Source organism: Bufo gargarizans, chromosome 10 (genome assembly GCF_014858855.1).
Source record: "Bufo gargarizans isolate SCDJY-AF-19 chromosome 10, ASM1485885v1, whole genome shotgun sequence".
Lineage (NCBI taxonomy): Eukaryota > Metazoa > Chordata > Amphibia > Anura > Bufonidae > Bufo > Bufo gargarizans.
Window position 1 is genome coordinate 87171253 of NC_058089.1, and position 26048 is coordinate 87197300.

The window sequence follows — 26048 nt, forward strand, 5'->3', positions numbered from 1 at the left end:
AACCTGAGATGAGTCAGAGCTTGAAAATATGACTCTTCTCTGGTCACACAAGTAAGATATGACTCTTTTATGTTAGTTTGCATAAAAGGCAGGAAGTACAAAAATGCATAATACTTATTGAATTTGTCTGCAAATGAAATTAAAAGTGTAATTTATATGTTTAGAGTAACACAATGAACATTTAGAAATGCTCAGTGAGGGTAGCATAGTAGTGGTGACAGGTTCCCTTTAAAATGTACCCCGCTCCCTTAACAGTGACTGCCACAGTACACTGCTGCCCTTTTAATAGTGGCCTCCACAGTCCCCTCCTCCCTTAACAGTGACCTCCACAGTGCCCGCCCCTTTAACAGTGACCTCACCAGCGGCCTGCCCCCTTCACAGTAACATCCACAGCGGCTGCCCCTTTATTAGCGGCCTCCACAGTACCCCGTCTTGTTAACACTGATTTCCACAATAACCCGCCCCCTTAGTGGCCTCTACAGAACCCCGCCCCTTTACAATGAACTCCATAGTGGACCGATCCCTTAACTGTGACCTTCACCGTTTCCTGCCCCTTTAACAGTGACCTCCACAGTGGCCCGCCCCTTTAACAGTGACCTCCACAGCGGCCGCCCCTTTTTTAGTGACCTCCACAGTACTCCATCTCTTTAACAGTGATCTCCACAACACTCGGCTCCGCCACTACGGATTTTGCTCAAAATGGCAAAAGATACGATCCACATCTCACATCACATTGAGTTACGGGTGGATTCATCACAGATTTTGCTGTGGATTTGCAAAGGGTGAAATCTGCTGTGACAGAATCAATATGTTAAAGGGGTTTTCTGGAAGTACAATATTGATGACCTACTGTATCCTCAGAATAGGTCATCAGCATCTGTGCTGCAGTCGGGCAGCTGTTTGTTGGCTGCAGGTCGTCCTCTGTCAAAACAGGGATGTGCTGCCGGCAAACAATGAATCTGTATAGGGGGCATACAAAGAGGATGGCTACTGCATGTCAATACAGATGTGAACGGATAATTCTCAATCATTGCCTGTGCATTCTCCAGTGTAAATTGATGACACTCGTTGGGGTCTGATTACACCAAGCAAGTTCCCTGTCCTGTGATGATGCGTCACATAGTGTGCGGGCACTGTAGAACTCACTGCTTAATGTCTTGTATCTGGCACTCCGTGTTTTCTTGCTGACTCCGCATGCCCTGCAGCTCATACAGCAGTCTGCTCACATCCTCTTGTCGGAGTTTTGTCTCCTCGCTTTTCACAACGGATACCTGCAGTAGATGACAAAACTTAAGCGCAGTTTTTGAATGAAGTGATATGGACCAAGTGCAATGCTCAGCTGTTCATATACATACCGTAAAATTAAATGAAACATTACAGGGGTTGTCCAGCCTTATGTAAATATATTTTTAAGAATGGTGGGAACTCTCATTCTCCTGATTTTGAAGGTCCTCCAGTTTTATCTCCCTCTGCTCACATTTTTATGGCACGTCTAATTGATACACAATTAAATTTACTAAGCTAAAAATCTCTTCATTCCCTGTGGTAGATTTCCTGATGAATGGTAAGAGGGATCCTCAGGGGTGGGTCTTCACCAAATAGGTTTATGAACAAATTTGTTTTATTATGGTCTCTTTGGAGGTTACTTAGTGGGTGCAATTCATCTGTCTATTCTCTTTTGTTACGTATCATTTAAAGGATGCTGCTCACTTACATAGAATAGTTGATGTGGTGAATGATAGAGAAAAGGCAGAAACGATCAGAAACATTTCATAATGTTATCTTGAAATTCTACTGACATGATTTTTAAGATTTTAACCATATTGTTTATAGAAGTTAGTCTTACTTTCCGCTTGATATGCTCCAACATATGTTCATGTCCCTGCAGGAAGTACAGATGCTGAAACTCTGTGTCGTCCCTCTCTGGTTTCACTAGTCCTCCCTGTTCTATATTCACGACTTTTCTAAATCCATCTAAAATATAAATACAAATGAAAAATATCAGTTTGTTTTAACATTTCTTTTTTTTAACATGTTTGGAATATATGTCAGGAAATACACCAAATGTAAACCTTGAATGTATCCATAGGGTTATATGGCCTTGATATACAGGGTGGGCCATTTATATGGATACACCTTAATAAAATGGGAATGGTTGGTGATATTAACTTCCTGTTTGTGGCACATTAGTATATGTGAGGGGGGAACTTTTCAAGATGGGTGGTGACCATAGCGGCCATTTTGAAGTTGGCCATTTTGAATCCAACTTTTGTTTTTTCAATAGGAAGAGGGTCATGTGACACATCAAACTTATTGGTAATTTCACAAGAAAAACAATGGTGTGCTTGGTTTTAACGTATCTTTATTCTTTCATGAGTTATTTACAAGTTTCTGACCACTTATAAAATGTGTTCAATGTGCTGCCGATTGTGTTGGATTGTCAATGCAACCCTCTTCTCCCACTCTTCACACACTGATAGCAACACCGCAGGAGAAATGCTAGCACAGGCTTCCAGTATCCGTAATTTTAGGTGCTGCACATCTCGGCTGTGAAGATACGAGATGTGCAGCACATGACCCTCTTCCTATTGAAAAAACAAAAGTTGGATTCAAAATGCCCGACTTCAAAATGGCCGCCATGGTCACCACCCATCTTGAAAAGTTTCCCCCCTCACATATACTAATGTGCCACAAACAGGAAGTTAATATCACCAACCATTCCCATTTTATTAAGGTGTATCCATATAAATGGCCCACCCTGTATATTGTCCCAGAAAAAAAAAGAATATGTGATAGGTCAAGGTCACCACGTATACACAAGAAACACAACAATCTATCAAAAATAAATTCCCAAAGAAAGAAAACGTCTCTTTTTTTTGTTCACAGGGGTAGCTTGTAGTTAAGGGAAGAGCAGAAGAGCTGTCTTGGTGTTCATCAATGCCCCATCTTTTCTCCACCCTTCCCTCTATGTGACTTGAGTCCACCCCTTTGGTCTGGCTGCCTAACCCTTCCTTCTCACAGTCATTTCTATTTAACAATTCATGAGGTCAGCTCACTGGTTTTAACTCAACATTTAACATTTAACAACACAAAGTAATAATTAAAGGGATAGAACTAGGGATGAGCGAATTTCATATTTTGAAATTCGTTTTCGGTTCGGGTTGTGGTATAATGTGAATTGCATTATGGATTCTGTTACCACGGACCATAATGCAATTCCATAACGGAATGCATAACGGAATGCCTTTAGAGGCATTCAGTTATTCATTCTGTCATGATAGAAGTCTAAGGCCTGCATAACGGATCTGTCCCGTTTCCGTTATGCTAAAGTCTTCTCCTGCATAACGAAAATCGGACGGATCCGTTATGCAGGCCTTAGACTTCTATTATGACAGAATGAATAACTGAATGCCTCTAAAGGCATTCCGTTATGCATTCCGTTATGGAATTGCATTATGGTCCGTGGTAACAGAATCCATAATGCAATTCACATTATACCACAACCCGAACCGAAAACGAATTTCAAAATATGAAATTTGCTCATCCCTAGATAGAACCATTAAATAAATCTTACAACACAATAGATACAATTTTTTATTTAAAAAAAGTCATGCTGTCATGCTGTAGATTTATGTCAGGAACAGAAGGAGTTCAGCACCCCCCGCCCCCCCCCCCCCCCCCCCCCCCCTTCCTCCAGGGCTCAATATCAAGAACGTTCTGCTGGTCAGAAGGAGGATATGCAAAAAGCTATGAAAATTATTTTCTATTATAGATCAAATCCAAAAATCTGTGCTCATTTTTATAAATGTGCCCACTGACTTCTTGCCAAGTAACCTGAAAGTCCCATTCTCCATAGGGAGCATGTGACTGATCAGTGATTCTTATTTTCTCTCATAAAGTGGTAATAATCACATGTGTATTCTTTAATGATGAGGGCGACTATAGATATCTATAGGTCATTCTACACTTACACATATTCAGCTGCCTCACAAAACTGGCCATGTTATTGTGCTTGAAATACTTAGGCAGGACTTCCTTGGCAAACCTGCCTTGGTCAAAGACGTGGAAACTGGTTCCATTCTGAAAAAGAGTAAAACAAGGAAGAGAGAAGACTGAGAAAGGCCAACATTTATAATAAGTTGCTGACTGTTGTAGACTAAACAACCATACACCAACTAGCCACAACCTTAAAACCACCTGCCTAATATTGTGTAGGGCCCTCTCATGCTGTCACGTTTGAAGGTGGGGCCTTCACAGATGCTCAATCAAACTGAGGTCTGGGGAATTTAGAGGCCAATTTTTTCAAATTCCTCAATCCATTCCTGAACATTCTTTTTGCAGTGTGGCATGTGAACATTATAATCAACGGCCTTCTTGTGTTCTCTATGGCTATGCCAGGTCTTTCAGGATAAGACGCTATTTGTACCCACTCTCCACCATGGCTCATAGATGATGGGATCTCGATAATGTCATGATGCTATCATGGTGTTTTTAAGATGAGGTTCTCTATAGCAGACAACTTTTTAAAGGTGTATTCTCATCACATACATTAATGTCATAGTCACAGAATGCCATAAATGTCTGATATATGCAGGTCACACCTCTAGGACCACCTTCTAAATCCAGTCATGTGCATGGCTCTCTAGATTCACTTCTATTATCTGCTCTCTCCACTCAACTTCTAGGTGTGAGAAGAGATAGTCGTGCATATGTGACTGTAGTACCAGTCCGAACAGTGAGCAAGGACCCGCGTTCTGGAGATACAGCACACTGTATATGGGAAGTCTGGTAAGAAGAAAGACTGAAAACCTGAGCAAATTGGCCTTCAAATACATCTTTTTTTAAAGTTCCTTATAATCCAACCAGTGGTTTAATGTTCTTATCTGGTGAACCACAGTTTTTGTTTTTTTTGCAGGCCTGAAAATTCTGTACATAAATATATAACCAGGAATCAAGCTCTGTACATAATTATAGTACTAGAACCAAGCTCAGTACATAAATAGAGTACCAGTACAAAATGGCTACAAAAATACTGTATCAGAACCAAGTTCAGTACAAATATATTGTTTGTGCCATGTCAATTGAGCTGATGATGCTGTGCTGAGAGCTGGCCGTTTTTTCTACTGACAGCTCCGAGTGATGTAGTGTTAGCAGGAGAGCTTTGTTAGAGATGGAGGTATCCTTGAAAGCCTTGTGCTGCAGTCTCCATTGGCTCAGCACTTCTAATAAAGGAAGAAAAAGAATGGAAACGGAAGTGGTGGACCGGAAGCAGTAGGGAAGGTGGTGACCCCTGGACTATGCAAGGGTATTGGCTGGCCATTTAGTTAACTTAGCAGTTTCGCTATGGTCCTGAGCAGGGGCATAGCTAAAGGCTCATGGGCCCTGGTGCAAGAGTTCAGCTTGGGGCCCTCTTCACTAAGTGCTTTGTAGCCAGGGGACAGAGAAGCACATTGCCTTTGTGCTGCCTGAGGCAAAAACTGAAACGATACCCCCCCATGCAAATTTTTTGACCTAACCTCTTCCCTCCAGCCAGAGGTGTAACTTGACCAGCATGCACTTTCTATAATACCGGTGTCTTCTTATGTGGCACAAGGGTCTTTGGGCCCCCTCAGGCTCCTGAGCCCGGTAGCGACTGCTACCTCTGCACCCCCTATAGCTACGCCCCTGGTCCTGAGTCAGGACTCCACCTCTATATTCAGATGTAGGTGCAAATTAGGCAGGTAGCTACTCTTACGATAGTCTTAGTAGATCATTAGTGGCACATCAAATTCATGAACCTGCATAAGGAGACAAAACTACATGGGCTAGAAACAAGACAAACACCATGAGCTATTGAAACTTAAGAAACAAACTATTTACTTGAAGATGGGGTCAAACAAAAGGAGAGTGTAATGTGTATTCTGCTGAGGTAAGTAAGTAAATAGATTTATGTGTGTGCTTCGAAAAGACAAGAGTAGGTGATGACTTTGCAGCATACCTCCCAAATTTTGAAAAGACCAAGGAGGGACTATGTTAGGGATAAAATATATTTTTTACACTAAGCCACACCTCTAACTCCACCCAATTGTTATTTATATATGCCCAATCCTGTCAGTCCCTTTTGTGTATCCACACAGTAGTTATTTCCCCTTAGTGCCGCCTTAGTGTTCAACACAGTAATAATGCTCCCCTAGTGTTCCCATAGTTCATAGTAAGAATGCCCTGTTAGTTCCCCCACAAGTAGTTATGCCCCCTTACTGTCCGCACACAGTAGTTATATCCTATATACCAAATACCCTTTATTGTTCTCAGTGACCATATATAGGGACTTTAAATCAGTGGCAGTGAAGTTGCATTGAATGGGAACTGTCATTCAAATAATGTTAACTTTTTACCTAATTTGTAAGATCCACAAGTCAGAGGAAGCTTCCCTAGTAGGGCTATTGTGTCCAGGGTAAACTGTGTAACCAGTAATCTTTCTAAATATATGGACAAATGTATACAGGGATGCAACCAAGTGCTTCATGAAACATGTCCTTTAAATTCTGGATGTGTTAGACTGGCAACCAAACTATTAGACTTGAGATAAGTGAACTACTTGAAATTAGTTTTGGGTCTCATTTTCCAAATCTGTCAAAAAATTGATTTGGGTTGGAATTGATTCTACCCAAATTGAACGTGCTCCAATTTGCCTGAAAAACAGGTATATGGCACTGAAGTCTCATAGGACTCCTATTTTTTGTCTCTTGTCTTTCTCTTTTTTTAATTTTATTTTTGCTAATTCTCTCTCCACCTTTTTAATCTCTTTGACAGCAATAGCAAATAATACAGTATAAGAGTGCCACTGTCAAATATAGCTATGGGCAGTGTTGTTAGCCTGCTTTGCTGCATTAGTTTTTCTTTTTAATATTAGAGACATTCCAAAAATTGTACCTTATTGGGGGCAGACAGTGCTTAAACACACATAGTGCTATTGGGAAAAAAACGGGGTCTTATTCTGAACAAGTGATCCAAACAATAAGCCTAAAATTATGCCTGTCCCTGTTTATACACACATGAGAGTTTATGTCAAAAGAAACAGTGGCTTGTTATGCACAAACATCCAAAAATTATGACTTAATGGGGGCAGAGTTCTGCCCCTATTGATACACAAAACGGTAATGTCAGGAGAAACAGTGGCTTGTTATGAACAAGCCTTAATAAAATTCTCCCTTTTTTTTGCCAGCAGCAGCAGTACAGTATGCGTGTGGAAAGGATAACGTCTAAGGTGTGTTGGATTAATAGTGACATGTGGAAGTGATAGTAGTGGCAGCAGTAGCAGCACAGTATGGAACAGACAAGGCAGTAGATGTGTGTGTGTCTGTTTAGGGGTAGTAGTAGTAGTAGTGGCTGTATAGGGGGTAATAGTAGTGGCAGTAGAAAGAGTAGCAGCTGCTGCGGTGGAGGCAACAGCAGCCACAGCCACACAGTACAGAACATGATGGTAGGCAGGCAGACAGCAGCAGTGGCATGATGGGGCTGGCAATAAATAGCCACTGTCAGCAATGTCAGAGCTCTTCATTGGCCTCAGCCAGAGGTGTGTGAAAATCCTCACGGATCTATGCCTCCTTCATTTTGACAAACATGATGTTCTAAACACTGGCACTAGTTTGTCCATTTAGGAGTGAAGACGCCACCTGCCGCACTGAAAATGCACTCTGAGATGACACTGGAGGCTGGACAAGACAGTACAGATAGAGCAAACTGGGCCAGCACTGGCTACTGTTCTAATCTGGCTGTACAGTAGTCCATTGGGTCAGGGAATGCTGGAAAACATTGTTGCCTCCTTTTCGGCACCAGGAAAGCATTCCTCCATTTTGCATTGATAGTAATGGTTAAAAAACATGGAGAAAAAAATCCAGCTCACTCAATCAGCCTGGATTTAAAAGCATGGCTATCCAGTAATCATGAGATTACTTGATGCTATCAATACACCTGTCTGTAGGTAAGCAAACAAGCATACAGTCTGCCATGCTCACCAGTGTACCCAAGCACCCATTTCTTTCTGGCTCCACCACCAATGCGATGATTGGCTATCATGGCCAGTGTCATCATAATCATCAGCCTTGTCCTCCTGCACTAGTGACTCCTCCTCCTCCACCTCATCCTCAACTTCCTCCTCTATGGGACTTTGTCCATGTAGGTACATGAGGTTGCCCCACTCCTAACAACTATATAGTACTAGGGAAATGAGTTTGTTTTCCTGCCACTATAGTGCTCCTTTACCACCAGTACTGCACATTGTCTTTTCTCTGCAGGAACAGGCTATAGACACCAGTACCACTACATTAAACTGTACTGGTTCTGGGACTATAGTGTCCTTTTAGGATCCATTTACACGTCCGTAATTTCGTTCTGCATTTTGCGGAACGGAATTGCGGACCCATTCATTCCTATGGGGCAGCACGATGTGCTGCCCGGACACGGAATTGCGGATCCGCATATCCGGGTCCACACTTCCGTTCCGCAAAAAAATAGAACATGTCCTATTCTTGTCCGCAATTGGACAAGAACAGGCATATTCTATTAGTGCCGGCAATGTGCGGTCCGCAAAATGCGGAACGCACATTGCCGCTTTCCGTGTTTTGCGGCTCCGCGTATCCGCAAAACACGTTGCAGACGTGTGAATGGACCCTTAATAACTAAACAATTAAATAATAAACATATTGCATTGTCTACTTACCACCAGGACAATAAGATGATCTGGTCTCTGGCTCTGGGGACTCCCTTGTCACTCTCTTTTCCCCTCCCTTATCACTCTTATCCTCCCTCCCTTGTCACTCTCTTTCTCACCCCGCCCCTTGTCACTCTCATTTACTCCCCCCCTCCTTTGTCACTCTCATTTACTCCCCCCCCCTCCCTTGTCACTCTCATTTACTCCCCCCCTTGTCACTCTCATTTACTCCACCCCCTTCCCTTGTCACTCTCATTTACTCCCCCCTCCCTTGTCACTCTCATTTACTCCCCCCTCCCTTGTTACTCTTATTTACTCCCCCCCTTGTCACTCTCATTTACTCCCCCTCCCTTGTCACTCTCATTTACTCCCCCCTCCCTTGTCACTCTTATTTACTCCCCCCCTTGTCACTCTCATTTACTCCCCCCTCCCTTGTCACTCTCATTTACTCCCCCCCTTGTCACTCTCATTTACTCCACCCCCTTCCCTTGTCACTCTCATTTACTCCCCCCTCCCTTGTCACTCTCATTTACTCCCCCGCTTGTCACTCTCATTTACTCCCCCCCTTGTCACTCTCATTTACTCCCCCCTCCCTTGTCACTCTTATTTACTCCCCCCCCTTGTCACTCTCATTTACTCCCCCCTCCCTTGTCACTCTTATTTACCTCCCCCCCTTGTCACTCTCATTTACTCCCCCCTCCCTTGTCACTCTCATTTACTCCCCCCTCCCTTGTCACTCTCATTTACTCCCCCCTCCCTTGTCACTCTCATTTACTCCCCCCCCTTGTCACTCTCATTTACTCCCCCCTCCCTTGTCACTCTCATTTACTCCCCCCTTGTCACTCATTTACTCCCCCCTTGTCACTCTCATTTACTACCCCCACCCCATGTCACTCTCATTTACTCCCCCCCACCTCTAGTGTAGCGTGGCCGAGCTCTGTTCGGTCCACGGTACAGGAGCATTTGTTTCCTGTACCCGGCTGGACTGAAAGGAAGTGCACACTAAGTGAGCACTTCCTGTCAGTCCGGCCGGGTACAGGAAACAAAAGCTCCTGTACCGCGGACCGAACAGAGCTCGGCCACGCTACATTAGAGGCGCTTCCCTCCTGTCAGTCCCTCTCTTCAGGCTGCGCCCGGACGGTGCACAATCATAGACGCACCAGCCCTGGCAGTGTGAAGGGCCCGCCGCCGTACTTAAAAAAAATTGCAGCAACGCTTTTTTTTTAAACCGCACAGGGCCGGCGCCCCCTGCTAAATTGCGCCCTAGGCGGCTGCCTAGGTAGCCTTACAGGTGGCACTGACCCTGGACAGGAGTTACTGATATCTTTGTGAGAAAACAGGGCCATTCCTATCATTATGGTCCATAAATCAACAGTGTGACAAACATTCAGAGAGACGCCTAGAGGTCTATCTCTAATTGCTACAAGTGTCAGAATTAATCCCTATAGCTTTGAATTAAAGCTTCTAAGGTCAAATGTATGGAATATGTTTTATTCAGACTTACATAAGTTAACCCTTTATACTATGATGCAAATAGCTTATACAGCAGTGCCACCTAAGTATGAGTAGGTGACATTACAACAGTAGCAAAAGTGCATTCTGGGTAATGTTATGATGTCACATTTTTTTATCAATGGTCACGCCCATCCAACAATGATTGGAAAGTTCCAAACTAGGAAGGTGTGTCTAACTGATAAGTTTGTGATCATAAACCACACACAAGAGGAGAGAAAAGGAGGAGGAGAAAGGACAGGTTGAGCTCTCTAGAGGGGTCTATCAAGATGAAAGCCATGGTGAGATGCGCTATGATGGACCACCCAGCTTTCCTAGGAGCAGAAGTGAGATTCCTACTAGGTCTTGGTAAGGGACACAGAAAATGATATTTCTTTTTATTAAGACTAATTTGATAGTGTGGGTGAAATTATACTATCTAGGTTGGCAAATAAAAGAATTGATTAATTGATCATCTTCATATTGAGATTTAGTCAGGATATTGTGAGGCTTCATTCTACCTGAAGAAGACTCATAATCTAACAAAGCATAAAATAATTGCTTAGAGATATATATATATATATATATATATATATATATATATATACAGTACAGACCAAAAGTTTGGACACACCTTCTCATTCAAAGAGTTTTCTTTATTTTCATGACTATGAAAATTGTAGATTCACACTGAAGGCATCAAAACTATGAATTAACACGTGTGGAATTATATACATAACAAAAAAGTGTGAAACAACTGAAAATATGTCATATTCTAGGTTCTTCAAAGTAGCCACCTTTTGCTTTGATTACTGCTTTGCACACTCTTGGCCTTCTCTTGATGAGCTTCAAGAGGTAGTCACCTGAAATGGTCTTCCAACAGTCTTGAAGGAGTTCCCAGAGATGCTTAGCACTTGTTTGCCCTTTTGCCTTCACTCTGCGGTCCAGCTCACCCCAAACCATCTCGATTGGGTTCAGGTCCGGTGACTGTGGAGGCCAGGTCATCTGGCGCAGCACCCCATCACTTCTCCTTCATGGTCAAATAGCCCTTACACAGCCTGGAGGTGTGTTTGGGGTCATTGTCCTGTTGAAAAATAAATGATGGTCCAACTAAACGCAAACCGGATGGAATAGCATGCCGCTGCAAGATGCTGTGGTAGCCATGCTGGTTCAGTATGCCTTCAATTTTGAATAAATCCCCAACAGTGTCACCAGCAAAGCACCCCCACACCATCACACCTCCTCCTCCATGCTTCACGGTGGGAACCAGGCATGTAGAGTCCATCCGTTCACCTTTTCTGCGTCGCACAAAGACACGGTGGTTGGAACCAAAGATCTCAAATTTGGACTCATCAGACCAAAGCACAGATTTCCACTGGTCTAATGTCCATTCCTTGTGTTCTTTAGCCCAAACAAGTCTCTTCTGCTTGTTGCCTGTCCTTAGCAGTGGTTTCCTAGCAGATATTCTACCATGAAGGCCTGATTCACACAGTCTCCTCTTAACAGTTGTTCTAGAGATGTGTCTGCTGCTAGAACTCTGTGTGGCATTGACCTGGTCTCTAATCTGAGCTGCTGTTAACCTGCGATTTCTGAGGCTGGTGACTCGGATGAACTTATCCTCCGCAGCAGAGGTGACTCTTGGTCTTCCTTTCCTGGGGCGGTCCGCATGTGAGCCAGTTTCTTTGTAGCGCTTGATGGTTTTTGTGACTGCACTTGGGGACACTTTCAAAGTTTTCCCAATTTTTCGGACTGACTGACCTTCATTTCTTAAAGTAATGATGGCCACTCGTTTTTCTTTACTTAGCTGCTTTTTTCTTGCCATAATACAAATTCTAACAGTCTATTCAGTAGGACTATCAGCTGTGTATCCACCTGACTTCTCCACAACGCAACTGATGGTCCCAACCCCATTTATAAGGCAAGAAATCCCACTTATTAAACCTGACAGGGCACACCTGTGAAGTGAAAACCATTTCAGGTGACTACCTCTTGAAGCTCATTAAGAGAATGCCAAGAGTGTGCAAAGCAGTAATCAAAGCAAAAGGTGGCTACTTTGAAGAACCTAAAAATATGACATATTTTCAGTTGTTTCACACTTTTTTGTTATGTATATAATTCCACATGTGTTAATTCATAGTTTTGATACCTTCAGTGTGAATCTAAAATTTTCATAGTCATGAAAATAAATAAAACTCTTTGAATGAGAAGGTGTGTCCAAACTTTTGGTCTGTACTGAATATATATATATATTGATAGAACATTCTTCGCCAAGCTAAGTGATGGATTCCCACAGGAAAGACTTGTTTCAAGTCCTTCCCATTTAAGATATGATCTAGCAAAGATCCTAGATCCCTGTTATTTGTCTTAATATTCTTACCAACGTTATATGTGTGAAAATAGTCCAGGATGGGGTGGAAGGATACAGTTATCTCTTCTAAGTTATATCCTTGAATGGATTTGCCCATTCTGGAAGTCATGTGATGTGTAGTTGGTTAGAAGGGGGCGGAATGTTTTGTGCCATGCCTGTGTAGCACCCCAGACCTGGGGGTATCTTGAAAGTTTGGTTTGTTATGTAATGTTATGTTATGTTTGCACTTTACACCAGCAGGTAACATATGGTTGGCATAGAGGATGGGGCTACCCACCCAATTTCTCCCCTCTTGGAAGGAGTTGCCTGGTCCTAATTCCTGTCAAGAGTGTAAGCTAGGACTATGAGGAGTGAGGAAGTGCATCCTATTGCTCCTGCTCCATAGGACCTCAGGTACCAGAGAAACAACTCATCTGTGAGACCACTGGTCCAAAGAGACTTCAAAGATGTAACTACAGATATCTTCAAAGCTACAGTGTAATAGCTAGCAGTGTGACCAGCTACCACAGCTATATAGACTCTGCTGCAATTGAGGGACTACGACTCAGACATCCATCACCTAGATCCCATCCAGGCCATGCCAACTCATGAAAGAGTGTATTGTCACCAAGTGGATACATACAGCCACAAGTGTCAACTTACAGTTAATAGAAAGAAGTTCAGGAGTTCAGGGGAGAGACATTAGCAAGACAGCTACCAGAGGTACCATTATCTGCCCATTTGCCAGCCACTATACTTCATCATCTGCGAAGAGAAATTTCACTGTGTACAAACTACTGCTGGATGCACTAAAACTCATTTTGCACTTAAGAGAGACTTTTATTCTTTTACATCAGGGGTGGGGAACCTTTTTGCTGCCGAAGGCCATTTGGATAATTGTAAAATCATTTCTGTGCCATAAAAAATTCTGAACTTAAAAATGTGACTGCTATATTTGGTCAAACATATAGGGGTAAGTAAAAAATCTAGAACACTGTATTTTTGCAGCACAAAATGGCAACTCCACTATTTATATTACATATAGTACAGGCGCCATTTTGACCAAACATAGCAGTCTAATTTTTAAGTTTAGAATGTTATTTATTTAGTTCTTTATTTGGCATTAATGGCAGCCAAGCTAAACCCAGGGGGTCCAGAGAGGGGTTCACCTAGCTTTTACTCTGCCACTGTCCCTGGCTCTTTCCTTCGCAACTGTCCCTGTCTTTGTCGCTTTCTCAGTCTCAGATCTCCCCCCACCTCTATCAGCCTCCTATTAGACCCCCCAACCTACATCAGCCTCAGATCAGACTCCCATCAGACCTCTCAGCCTCAGATTAAATCCCATCAGACCCTCCCTAGCCTCAGATCAGCCCCATCAGACCCCCAGCCTCAGATCAGACCCCCATAAGACCCTCCCTAGCCTCAGATTAGACCCTCATCAGACCTTCCCTAGCCTCAGATCAGCCCACAAGGGTCCCCAGCCCCAGATCAGACTCCCACCAGACCTCCCAGCCTCAGATAAGACCCCCATCAGACCCCCCAGCCTCAGATAAGACCCCCATCAGACCCCCCAGCCTCAGATCAGACTCCCATCAGACCCCCAGCCTCATACAGTCCTGATCAAAAGTTTAAAACCACTTGAAAAATGGCAGAAAATCATATTTAGCATGGCTGGATCTTAACAAGGTTCCAAGTAGAGCTTCAACATGCAACAAGAAGAAATGGGAGTGAGACAAAAAAAAATTTGAGCATTCAATTTAATGAAAACAACGAATAAACTGAAACAGGCTGTTTTTCAGCTGATCAAAAGTTTAGGACCACACCAAAACAGAAATCCAACTTCCATACATGAACTCAGTAATGAGTAGCTCCGCTGGCACTAGTTTCGTTTCGGCATGCTTGATGCAAGCGTTTCCATGAGGTGAGTAGGAACATTTCTCCAAGTGGTGAAGACGGGCCGCACGAAGGCCATCTACTGTCTGGAACGGTTGTCCATTTTTGTAAACTTCCCTTGCCATCCATCCCCAAAGGTTCTCAATTGGATTTAGATCAGGGGAACACACATGATGGGCCAAAAGAGTGATGTTATTCTCCTGGAAGAAGTCCCTTGTCCTGCGGGCATTGTGTATTGTAGCGTTGTCCTGTTGAAAAACCCAGTCGTTACCACACAGACGAGGGCCCTCAGTCATGAGGAATGCTCTCTGCAACATCTGGACAAAGCCAGCGGCCGTTTGACGCCCCTGCACTTCCTGAAGCTCCATTGTTCCACTGAAGGACATAAAGCACCCCAGACCATTATGATGCCCCCTCCACTGTGGCGCGTAGAAAACAGGTGGGATCTGCTTGTCATGCCAGTAATGTTGGAAACCATCAGGATCATCAAGGTTAAATGTTTTCTCATCAGAGAATAAAACTTTCTTCCACCTTTAAATGTCCCATGTTTGGTGCTCTCTTGCAAGTCCTAAACGAGCAGTTCTGTGGCGTTCAAGGAGACGAGGTCTTTGAAGACGCTTTTTGTTTTTGAAGCCCTTCAGTCTCAGATGCCGTCTGATGGTTAAGGGGCTGCAGTCAGCAGGGCCTTACTTTAGGGTCGAGGATCATCCAGTGTCTTGATGGACAGCCAATTGGATCCTCTGGCTCAGTGCTGATGAGATTTTTTTGGGTCTTCCACTTGACTTTTTTGTTCCATAACCCTCAGGATCATTTAAGAAATTCCAAATGACTGTCTTACTGCGTCCCACCTCAGCAGCAATGGCGCGCTGTGAGAGACCCAACCACGTTCAAAAAGGGAGAGTTTTTTTGCCTTTGCCATTACAACGTGTGATTACCTGACAGAACATGACAATGAATCCACATCTTTGCACAGATTTGGCCTTTTAAAGGCATGTGGTCCTAAAATTTGGATCAGCTGAAAAACAGCCTTTTTCAGTTTAATCGTTATTTTCAATTAATTGAATGCTCAAAAAATGTTTTGTCTCATTCTCATTTCTTCTTATTGTATGTTGAAGCTCTACTTGGAACCTTATTAAGATCCAACAATGCAGGGCCGTCATTAATATTGATTGGACCCTGGGCAAAAATTTACTTGGGCCCCCTGGATCCTGCCTTCCCACACCTTAGCAGGCAATCACGCCTTCCCCCACAACACACTCACAAAAAATCCACACACCTGGTAGAGTACAGTGATATAAATACTTCCAGTTCTGAAGACTCCAGCGGCTCAGGATCAGTGCTCTGGGCAGCTGGGCTCAGGCTGGAAGTGGGCACCGCTCTGCAGGAAGGAGACCAGGGCTCGGCTCACCCTAGTGTTACAGTGCACCCCAGCACCCCACAGTATGCAGTATAGCACCCTATAGTATACAGCAACCCACAGTATGCAGTATAGCACCCCACACTATACAGTATCCCACAGTATATAGTAGAGCAGTATAGCAGCCCACAGTATACAGCACCCCACAGTATACAGTAGAGCAGTATAGCACCTCACCGTATACAGCACCCCAAACTATACATGATACAGCCCCCCCCACTATACAGCCCCCCACACTATACAGTACAGCAGTATAGCACTCCACACTATACACCACCCACAGTATACAGGCCCCCACAGTATACAGTCCCACACAGTATACAGTCCCACACAGTATACAGTCCCACACAGTATACAGCCCTCCCACAGTATACAGCCCTCCCACAGTATACAGCCCTCCCACAGTATACAGTCCCACACAGTATACAGGCCCACCGCAGTATACAGTCCCACAAAGTATACAGTCCCACAAAGTATACAGTCCCCCCACAGTATACAGGCCGCCCCCACAGTATACAGCCCCCACACAGTATACAGCCCCCACACAGTATACAGCCCCCCACACTATACAGGCCCCCCACACTATACAGGCCCCCCACACTATACAGGCCCCCCACACTATACAGGCCCCCACACTATACAGGCCCCCCACAGTATAGAGCCCCCCCCCCACAGTATACAAGTCCCACACAGTATACAGTTCCCCCACAGTATACAGCCCCCACAGTATACAGGCCCCCACACAGTATACAGCACCCCACTATACAGTAGTTTACAGTATATTAGCATAACAGCCCCTGTCACCTTTTTCTGATGTAATCTTCACACAAAAAAGCTCCACAGTTAACTTCTACAACACTCCTGCTAGGACCTGTGATGACCTCATAGCCATGTGACCAGTAATATTGCTAGGTTACTGGTCACATGGTGATGATGTCATCTAAGGTCCTAGATCACATTCACAGCTCTAACAGTACGATGCATGGACTCAGTGCCGGCAGGCATGGCAGCACCCCCTGTGTAGCTGACAGCCTGACACCCGGGGCAGTGGCTAGCAGGGCTCAAGAGGCAGCTGCCTTGGGCCCCCCAGGAGCAACTGGTCCCGGGGCAGCTGCCCCTTTTGCCCCTTGGTAAAGACGGCCCTGCAACAATGTAAAATATGATTTTTTGCAATTTTGCAAGTGGTCTTAAACTTTTGATCAGGACTGTATTAGACCCCTTCCAGCATCAAATCAGCCCCCCCCCCCCCCCAGCGTCAGATCAGACCTTCCCCACCCTCAATTAGCCTTAGATCAGCCCCTGTCAGGCCCGCCACATTCAATCAGACCTCAGATCAGATGATTACAAAAATAAAATAAATGTACCCCTCCAGCTCCTGACAAAGCTGCCACTTGGCAGATTCACTTACCCTCCCTGGTCTTCTTCCCGCCACGGTGTACTGTGACCTGACAGCGCACAGCGTCAGGTCATAGTGCGCGTCTACGTGCACTACGTCCTGACACTGTACGTGTCAGGACACAGAGCGGGGTCGGAAGAAGACCAGGGAAGGTGAGTACAGTGCAGTGCTGTTCTCACCTCTCTTGCCTCCCGCATGCTAATGACCGCTTCTATAATGGAAGTGGTCATTAGTATTTTCATTATATGTTATGGCAGGAGGCCAGGGGCCACATGAATTGATTGGGCCGGAGGTTCCCCACCCATTTTACATCTTGCCTGATTCCAGAAAGGAACAGCCTGATGAAGTAAACCGTGACACATCATCTCATTAGGACCACTACCACTTCCATCCTCTGCACTGGCTCCTCAGGCTCGATGCACCTGTGTCTCTGGTGTTTTCAAAAGCATCTGACCTCAGTAGGTCAGCTGCCAAGTATACTAGGACCATCCCAATAAGTTGCGGTCTGCACATTATATTGGTGCAATACAAGGTGTTAAATGACACTGATATATTAATGCAATTATTGCAGTACAATGCATTAATTAAAACTGCACAGTATCTTGAAGTAATACAATGTGTTGATTAAAACTGCTATATTAATGCAGTTATTGTAGTACACTGCATTCACTAAAACTGCACAATATCTTAACGCAATAAAATGCATTGAATGAAACTGTTATTTGAATGAACTTTTGTAGTACAATGCATGCACCAAAACTGCTTGATATCTTGATATAATACTATGCATTGAATGAAAGTTATATTAACCCCTTAAGGACTTATGACGTACCGGTACGGCATGTTTCCCGAGTCCTTAAGGACCCATGACGTACCGGTACGTCATGTGTATTTCCGATCACCACCACCCGGCGGGCGGTGATCGGAACTCGGTGCCTGCTCAAATCATTGAGCAGGCACCTTGGCTAAATAAGCGGGGGGTCCTGTGAACCCCCGTGTCGGCGATCGCCGCAAACCGCAGGTCAATTCAGACCTACGGTTTGCAGCTTTACCTGCGGTTTGCGGTGGGGTGTGGCGGTGCCATCGGGTCCCCATGCAGCTGTAGGGGGGACCCGATGGCATGGAAGGCATTGCGATGCCTAAGGAAGGCATTGCGCTGCCTTCCGGAGACAAGCCTGTGAGATCCAGCCCCCTGGATCTCACAGGCCGGAAGCTGTATGAGTAATACTCACTGTATTACTCATACAGCCAATGCATTCCAATACAGAAGTATTGGAATGCATTGTAAAGGATTAGACCCCCAAAAGTTCAAGTCCCAAAGTGGGACAAAAAAATAAAGTGAAAAAAAAGTTGAAAAAAGAAAGTTCCCCCCCCCCCCCCCAAATTAACCACTTAAGGACCACAGGTTTATACCCCACTAGTGACAAGGCCCTTTTTTACAAATCGGCACTCCACAACTTTAGCGGTTTATTGCTCGGTCATGCAACTTACCACCCAAATGAATTTTACCTCCTTTTCTTCTCACTAATAGAGCTTTCATTTGGTGGTATTTCATTGCCGCTGACATTTTTACTTTTTTTGTTATTAATCGAAATTTAACGATTTTTTTGCAAAAAAATGACATTTTTCACTTTCAGCTGTAAAATTTTGCAAAAAAAACGACATCCATATATACATTTTTCGCCAAATTTATTGTTCTACATGTCTTTGATTAAAAAAAAATGTTTGGGCAAAAAAAAAATGGTTTGGGTAAAAGTTATAGCATTTGCAAACTATGGTACAAAAATGTGAATTTCCGCTTTTTGAAACAGCTCTGACTTTCTGAGCACCTGTCATGATTCCTGAGGTTCTACAATGCCCAAACAGTAGAAAACCCCCACAAATGACCCCATTTCGGAAAGTAGACACCCTAAGGTATTCGCTGATGGGCATAGTGAGTTCATAGAACTTTTTATTTTTTGTCACAAGTTAGCGGAAAATGATGATGATTTTATTTTTTTTATTTTTTCTTACAAAGTCTCATATTCCACTAACTTGCGACAAAAAATAAAAAATTCTAAAAACTTGCCATGCCCCTCACGGAATACCTTGGGGTGCCTTCTTTCCAAAATGGGGTCACTTGTGGGGTAGTTATACTGCCCTGGCAATTTAGGGGCCCAAATGTGTGAGAAGAACTTTGCCATCAAAATGTGTAAAAAATGACCGGTGAAATCCAAAAGGTGCACTTTGGAATATGTGCCCCTTTGCCCACCTTGGCAGCAAAAAAGTGTGACACATCTGGTATCGCCGTACTCAGGAGAAGTTGGGGAATGTGTTTTGGGGTGTCATTTTACATATACCCATGCTGGGTGAGAAAAATATCTTGGTCAAATGCCAACTTTGTATAAAAAAATGGGAAAAGTTGTCTTTTGCCAAGATATTTCTCTCACCCAGCATGGGTATATGTAAAATGACACCCCAAAACACATTCCCCAACTTCTCCTGAGTACGGCGATACCACATGTGTGACACTTTTTTGCTGCCAAGGTGGGCAAAGGGGCACATATTCCAAAGTGCACCTTTCAGATTTTGCAGGCCATTTTTTACACATTTTGATTGCAAAGTTCTTCTCACACATTTGGGCCCCTAAATTGCCAGGGCAGTATAACTACGCCACAAGTGACCCCATTTTGGAAAGAAGACACCCCAAGGTATTCCGTGAGGGGCATGGCGAGTTCCTAGAATTTTTTATTTTTTGTCACAAGTTAGCGGAAAATGATGATTTTTTTTTTTTTATCTTTTTTCCTTACAAAGTCTCATATTCCACTAACTTGCGACAAAAAATAAAAAATTCTAGGAACTCGCCATGCCCCTCACGGAATACCTTGGGGTGTCTTCTTTCCAAAATGGGGTCACTTGTGGCGTAGTTATACTGCCCTGGCAATTTAGGGGCCCAAATGTGTGAGAAGAACTTTGCAATCAAAATCTGTAAAAAATGACCGGTGAAATCCGAAAGGTGCACTTTGGAATATGTGCCCCTTTGCCCACCTTGGCATCAAAAAAGCGTCACACATCTGGTATCGCCGTACTCAGGAGAAGTTGGGGAATGTGTTTTGGGGTGTCATTTTACATATACCCATGCTGGGTGAGAGAAATATCTTGGCAAAAGACAACTTTTCCAATTTTTTTATACAAAGTTGGCATTTGACCAAGATATTTTTCTCACCCAGCATGGGTATATGTAAAATGACACCCCAAAACACATTGCCCAACTTCTCCTGAGTACGGCGATACCAGATGTGTCACACTTTTTTGCTGCCAAGGTGGGCAAAGGGGCACATATTCCAAAGTGCATCTTTCGGATTTTGCAGGGCATTTTTTACACATTTTGATTGCAAAGTTCTTCTCACACATTTGGGCCCCTAAATTGCCAGGGCAGTATAACTACCCCACAAGTGACCCCATTTTGGAAAGAAGACACCCCAAGGTATTCCGTGAGGGGCATGGCGAGTTCCTAGAATTTTTTATTTTTTGTCGCAAGTTAGTGGAATATGAGACTTTGTAAGGAAAAAAGAAAAAAAAAGAAAAATCATCATTTTCCGCTAAATTGTGACAAAAAATAAAAAATTCTAGGAACTCGCCGTGCCCCCCACGGAATACCTTGGGGTGTCTTCTTTCCAAAATGGGGTCACTTGTGGCGTAGTTATACTGCCCTGGCAATTTAGGGGCCCAAATGTGTAAGAAGTACCTTGAAATCAAAATGTGTAAAAAATGGCCTGCGAAATCCGAAAGGTGCCCCTTTGCCCACCTTGGCTGCAAAAAAGTGTGACACATCTGGTATCGCCGTACTCAGGAGAAGTTGGGGAATGTGTTTTGGGGTGTCATTTTACATATACCCATGCTGGGTGAGAGAAATATCTTGGCAAAAGACAACTTTTCCCATTTTTTTATACAAAGTTGGCATTTGACCAAGATATTTTTCTCACCCAGCATGGGTATATGTAAAATGACACCCCAAAACACATTCCCCAACTTCTCCTGAGTACGGCGATACCAGATGTGTCACACTTTTTTGCAGCCTAGATGCGCAAAGGTGCCCAAATTCCTTTTAGGAGGGCATTTTTAGACATTTGGATCCCAGACTTCTTCTCACACTTTCGGGCCCCTAAAAAGCCAGGGCAGTATAAATACCCCACATGTGACCCCACTTTGGAAAGAAGACACCCCAAGGTATTCAATGAGGGGCATGGCGAGTTCCTAGAATTTTTTTTTTTTTTGCATAAGTTAGCGGATATTGATTTTTTTTGTTTTTTTTCTCACAAAGTCTCACTTTCCGCTAACTTAGGACAAAAATTTCAATCTTTCATGGACTCAATATGCCCCTCACGGAATACCTTGGGGTGTCTTCTTTCCGAAATGGGGTCACATGTGGGGTATTTATACTGCCCTGGCTTTTTAGGGGCCCGAAAGCGTGAGAAGAAGTCTGGAATATAAATGTCTAAAAATGTTTACGCATTTGGATTCCGTGAGGGGTATGTGTGTCCATGTGAGATTTTATTTTTTGACACAAGTTAGTGGAATATGAGACTTTGTAAGAAAAAACAAAAACAAAAACAAACAAAAAATGTCCGCTAACTTGTGCCAAAAAAAATGGCTGAATGGAGCCTTACCAGGGGGGGGTGATCAATGACAGGGGGGGTGATCAATGACAGGGGGGTGATCACCCATATAGACTCCCTGATCACCCCCCTGTCATTGATCACCCCCCCTGTAAGGCTTCATTCAGACGTCCGCATGATTTTTACGGATCCATGGATACATGGATCGGATCCACAGAACGCATGCGGACGTCTGAATGGAGCCTTACAGGGGGGTTATCAATGACAGGGGGTGATCAGGGTAATCAGGGTGATCACCCGCCTGTCACTGATCACCCCCCCTGTAAGGCTCCATTCAGACATCCGCATGATTTTTTACGGATCCATGGATACATGGATCGGATCCACAAAACGCATGCGGACGTCTGAATGGAGCCTTACAGGGGGGTTATCAATGACAGGGGGTGATCAGGGTAATCAGGGTGATCACCCGCCTGTCACTGATCACCCCCCCTGTAAGGCTCCATTCAGACATCCGCATGATTTTTTACGGATCCATGGATACATGGATCGGATCCACAAAACGCATGCGGACGTCTGAATGGAGCCTTACAGGGGGGTTATCAATGACAGGGGGTGATCAGGGTAATCACCCCCCTGTCACTGATCACCCCCCCTGTAAGGCTCCATTCAGACATCCGCATGATTTTTTACGGATCCATGGATACATGGATCGGATCCACAGAACACATGCGGACGTCTGAATGGAGCCTTACAGGGGGGTATCAATGACAGGGGGTGATCAGGGTAATCAGGTTGATCACCCCCCTGTCACTGATCACCCCCCCTGTAAGGCTCCATTCAGACGTCTGCATGATTTTTACGGATCCATGGATACATGGATCGGATCCGTAAAAATCATGCGGATGTCTGAATGGAGCCTGACAGGGGGGTGATCAATGACAGGGGGGTGATCAATGACAGGGGGTGATCAGGGAGTGTATATGGGTGATCACCCGCCTGTCATTGATCACCCCCCTGTAAGGCTCCATTCAGACGTCCGCATGATTTTTACGGATCCATGGATACATGGATCGGATCCGTAAAAATCATGCGGACGTCTGAATGGAGCCTGACAGGGCGGTGATCAATGACAGGGGGGTGATCAGGGAGTGTATATGGGTGATCACCCGCCTGTCATTGATCACCCCCCTGTAAGGCTCCATTCAGACGTCCGCATGATTTTTACGGATCCATGGATACATGGATCGGATCCGTAAAAATCATGCGGACGTCTGAATGGAGCCTGACAGGGCGGTGATCAATGACAGGGGGTGATCAGGGAGTGTATATGGGTGATCACCCACCTGTCATTGATCACCCCCCTGTAAGGCTCCATTCAGACGTCCGTATGCTTTTTGCGGATCCGATCCATGTATCCGTGGATCCGTAAAAATCATACGGACGTCTGAACGGAGCCTGACAGGGGGGTGATCAATGACAGGGCGGTGATCAATGACAGGGGGGTGATCAGGGAGTTTATATGGGGTGATCATGGGTGATCAGGGGTTTATAAGGGGTTAATAAGTGACGGGGGGGGGGGGTGTAGTGTAGTGTAGTGTTTGGTGCGACTGTACTGACCTACCTGAGTCCTCTGGTGGTCGATCCTAACAAAAGGGACCACCAGAGGACCAGGTAGGAGGTATATTAGACGCTGTTATGAAAACAGCGTCTAATATACCTGTTAGGGGTTAAAAAATTCGGATCTCCAGCCTGCCAGCGAGCGATCGCCGCTGGCATGCTGGAGATCCACTCGCTTACCTTCCGTTCCTGTGAGCGCGCGCGCCTGTGTGCGCGCGTTCACAGGAAATCTCGCGTCTCGCGAGATGACGCCTATTGGCGTTAGTGTGACCTGGGAGAGCCGCCGCGATGACGCCTTTCGGCGTTAGCGCGGCGGCAAGCGGTTAAGTTTCAAGTAAAAATAAACAAAAACATAATTTTCCCCAAATAAAGTAAAACAAAAATTGGTAAAAAATAGGGGGGGAAAAAGTATACATATTAGGTATCGCCGCGTCCGTATCGACCAACTCTATAAACATCTCACATGACCTAACCCCTCAGATGAACACTGTAAAAAATAAAAATAAAAACTGCTAAATAAACAATTTTTTTGTCACCTTACATCACAAAAAGTACAACAGCAAGCGATCAAAAAGGCGTTTGCCCACCAAAATAGTACCAATCTAACCGTCCCGCAAAAAATGAGTCCCGACCTGAGACAATCGCCCCAAAAAAAAAAAAACTATGGCTCAGAATATGGAGACACTAAAATATCATTTTTTTTGTTTAAAAAAGCTGTTATTGTGTAAAACTTACATAAATAAAAAAAAAGCGTATTCATATTTGGTATCGCCGTGTTCGTATCGACCGGCTCTATAAAAATATCACATGACCTAACCCCTCAGATGAACACCATAAAAAATTAAAACTGTTCTAAATAAACCATTTTTTGTCACCTTACATCACAAAAAGTGTAATAGCAAGCGATCAAAATAGCGCCAATAAAACCATCATCTCATCCCACAAAAAATCAGACCCTACCTAAGATAATCGCCCATAAATTAAGAAAAGTATACAAATTAGGTATCGCCGTGTCCGTATCGACCGGCTCTATAAAAATATCACATGACCTAACCCCTCAGATGAACACCATAACATTTTTTAAATAAAAACTATGCTAAATAAACCATTTTTTGTCACCTTACATCACAAAAAGTGTAATAGCAAGTGATCAAAAAGTCATATGCACCCCAAAATAGTGCCAATCAAACCATCATCTCATCCCACAAAAAATGAGACCCTAGCTAAGATAATCGCCCAAAAACTGAAAGAACTATGGCTCTCAGAATATGGAGACACTAAAACATGATATTTTTTTGGGTTTAAAAAATGATATTATTGTGTAAAACTTACATAAATAAAAAAGAACTAAAAAGATATATAGTAGGTATCGCCGCGTCCGTATCGATCGGCTCTATAAAAATATCACATGACCTAACCCCTCAGATGAACACCATAAAAATTTTTAAATAAAAACTGTGCTAAATAAACCATTTTTTGTCACCTTACATCACAAAAAGTGTAATAGCAAGCGATCAAAAAGTCACACGCACCCCAAAATAGTGCCAATAAAATCGTCATCTCATCCCACAAAAATCATACCCTACCCAAGGTAATCGCCCAAAAACTGAAAAAATTATGGCTCTCAGACTATGGAAACACTAAAAGATTATTTTTTTTGCTTCAAAAATGAAATCATTGTGTAAAACTTACATAAATAAAAAAAGTATACAAATTAGGTATCGCCGTGTCCACATAGACTGGCTCTATAAAAATATCACATGACCTAACCCCTCAGATGAACACCGTAAAAAATTTAAAATAAAAACTGTGCTAAATAAACCATTTTTTGTCACCTTACATCACAAAAAGTGTAATAGCAAGCGATCAAAAAGTCATATGCACCCCAAAATAGTGCCAATCAAACCATCATCTCATCCCACAAAAAATGAGACCCTACCTAAGATAATCGCCCAAAAACTGAAAAAACTATGGCTCTCAGAATATGGAGACACTAAAACATGATATTTTTTTTTGTTTAAAAAATGATATTATTGTATAAAACTTACATAAATAAAAAAAACTAAAAGTATATATATTAGGTATCGCCGCGTCCGTATCAACCGACTCTAAATAAATATCACATGACCTAGCCCCTGAGATGAACACCTTAAAAAATTTAAAATAAAAACTGTGCTAAATAAACCTTTTTTTGTCACCTTACATCACAAAAAGTGTAATAGCAAGCGATCAAAAAGTCACACGCACCCCATAATAGTGCCAATAAAACCATCATATCATCCCGCAAAAATCATACCCTACCCAAGGTAATCTGAATGGATGCGGATCTGTTCAGAAAATATTCGTTCGGCTCCGTATGGCCCCCCCTTCCGTTTTGCAGACGGACCCCAAAATGCTGCAAGCAGCGTTTTTGTGTCCGCATAGCCGTGCAGAGCCAAACAGATCCGTCCTGACTTACAATGTAAGTCAATCGGAACGGATCCCTTTGCATTGACACAAAATGGTGCAATTGTAAACGGATCCATCCCCCATTGACTTTCAATGTAAGTCAGGACGGATCCGTATTGGGACTTAGAAATTCTAATCTAATACAA

General features: G+C 43.6%; 1 protein-coding gene across 1 annotated transcript in view; it reads right to left on the reverse strand.

Annotated features, from left to right (window-relative positions):
- HSF4 (heat shock transcription factor 4) overlaps positions 1 to 26048 on the reverse strand; it is an 84229-nt gene that overhangs the window by 26265 nt on the left and 31916 nt on the right. Inside the window, exons 2-4 of the mRNA XM_044270981.1 lie at positions 3972 to 4080; positions 1847 to 1974; positions 1147 to 1271 (exon numbers count right to left, since the gene is read on the reverse strand). Of these exons, the coding sequence (XP_044126916.1) occupies positions 1147 to 1271; positions 1847 to 1974; positions 3972 to 4080 (362 nt within the window). The remainder of the gene's footprint in view (positions 1 to 1146; positions 1272 to 1846; positions 1975 to 3971; positions 4081 to 26048) is intronic.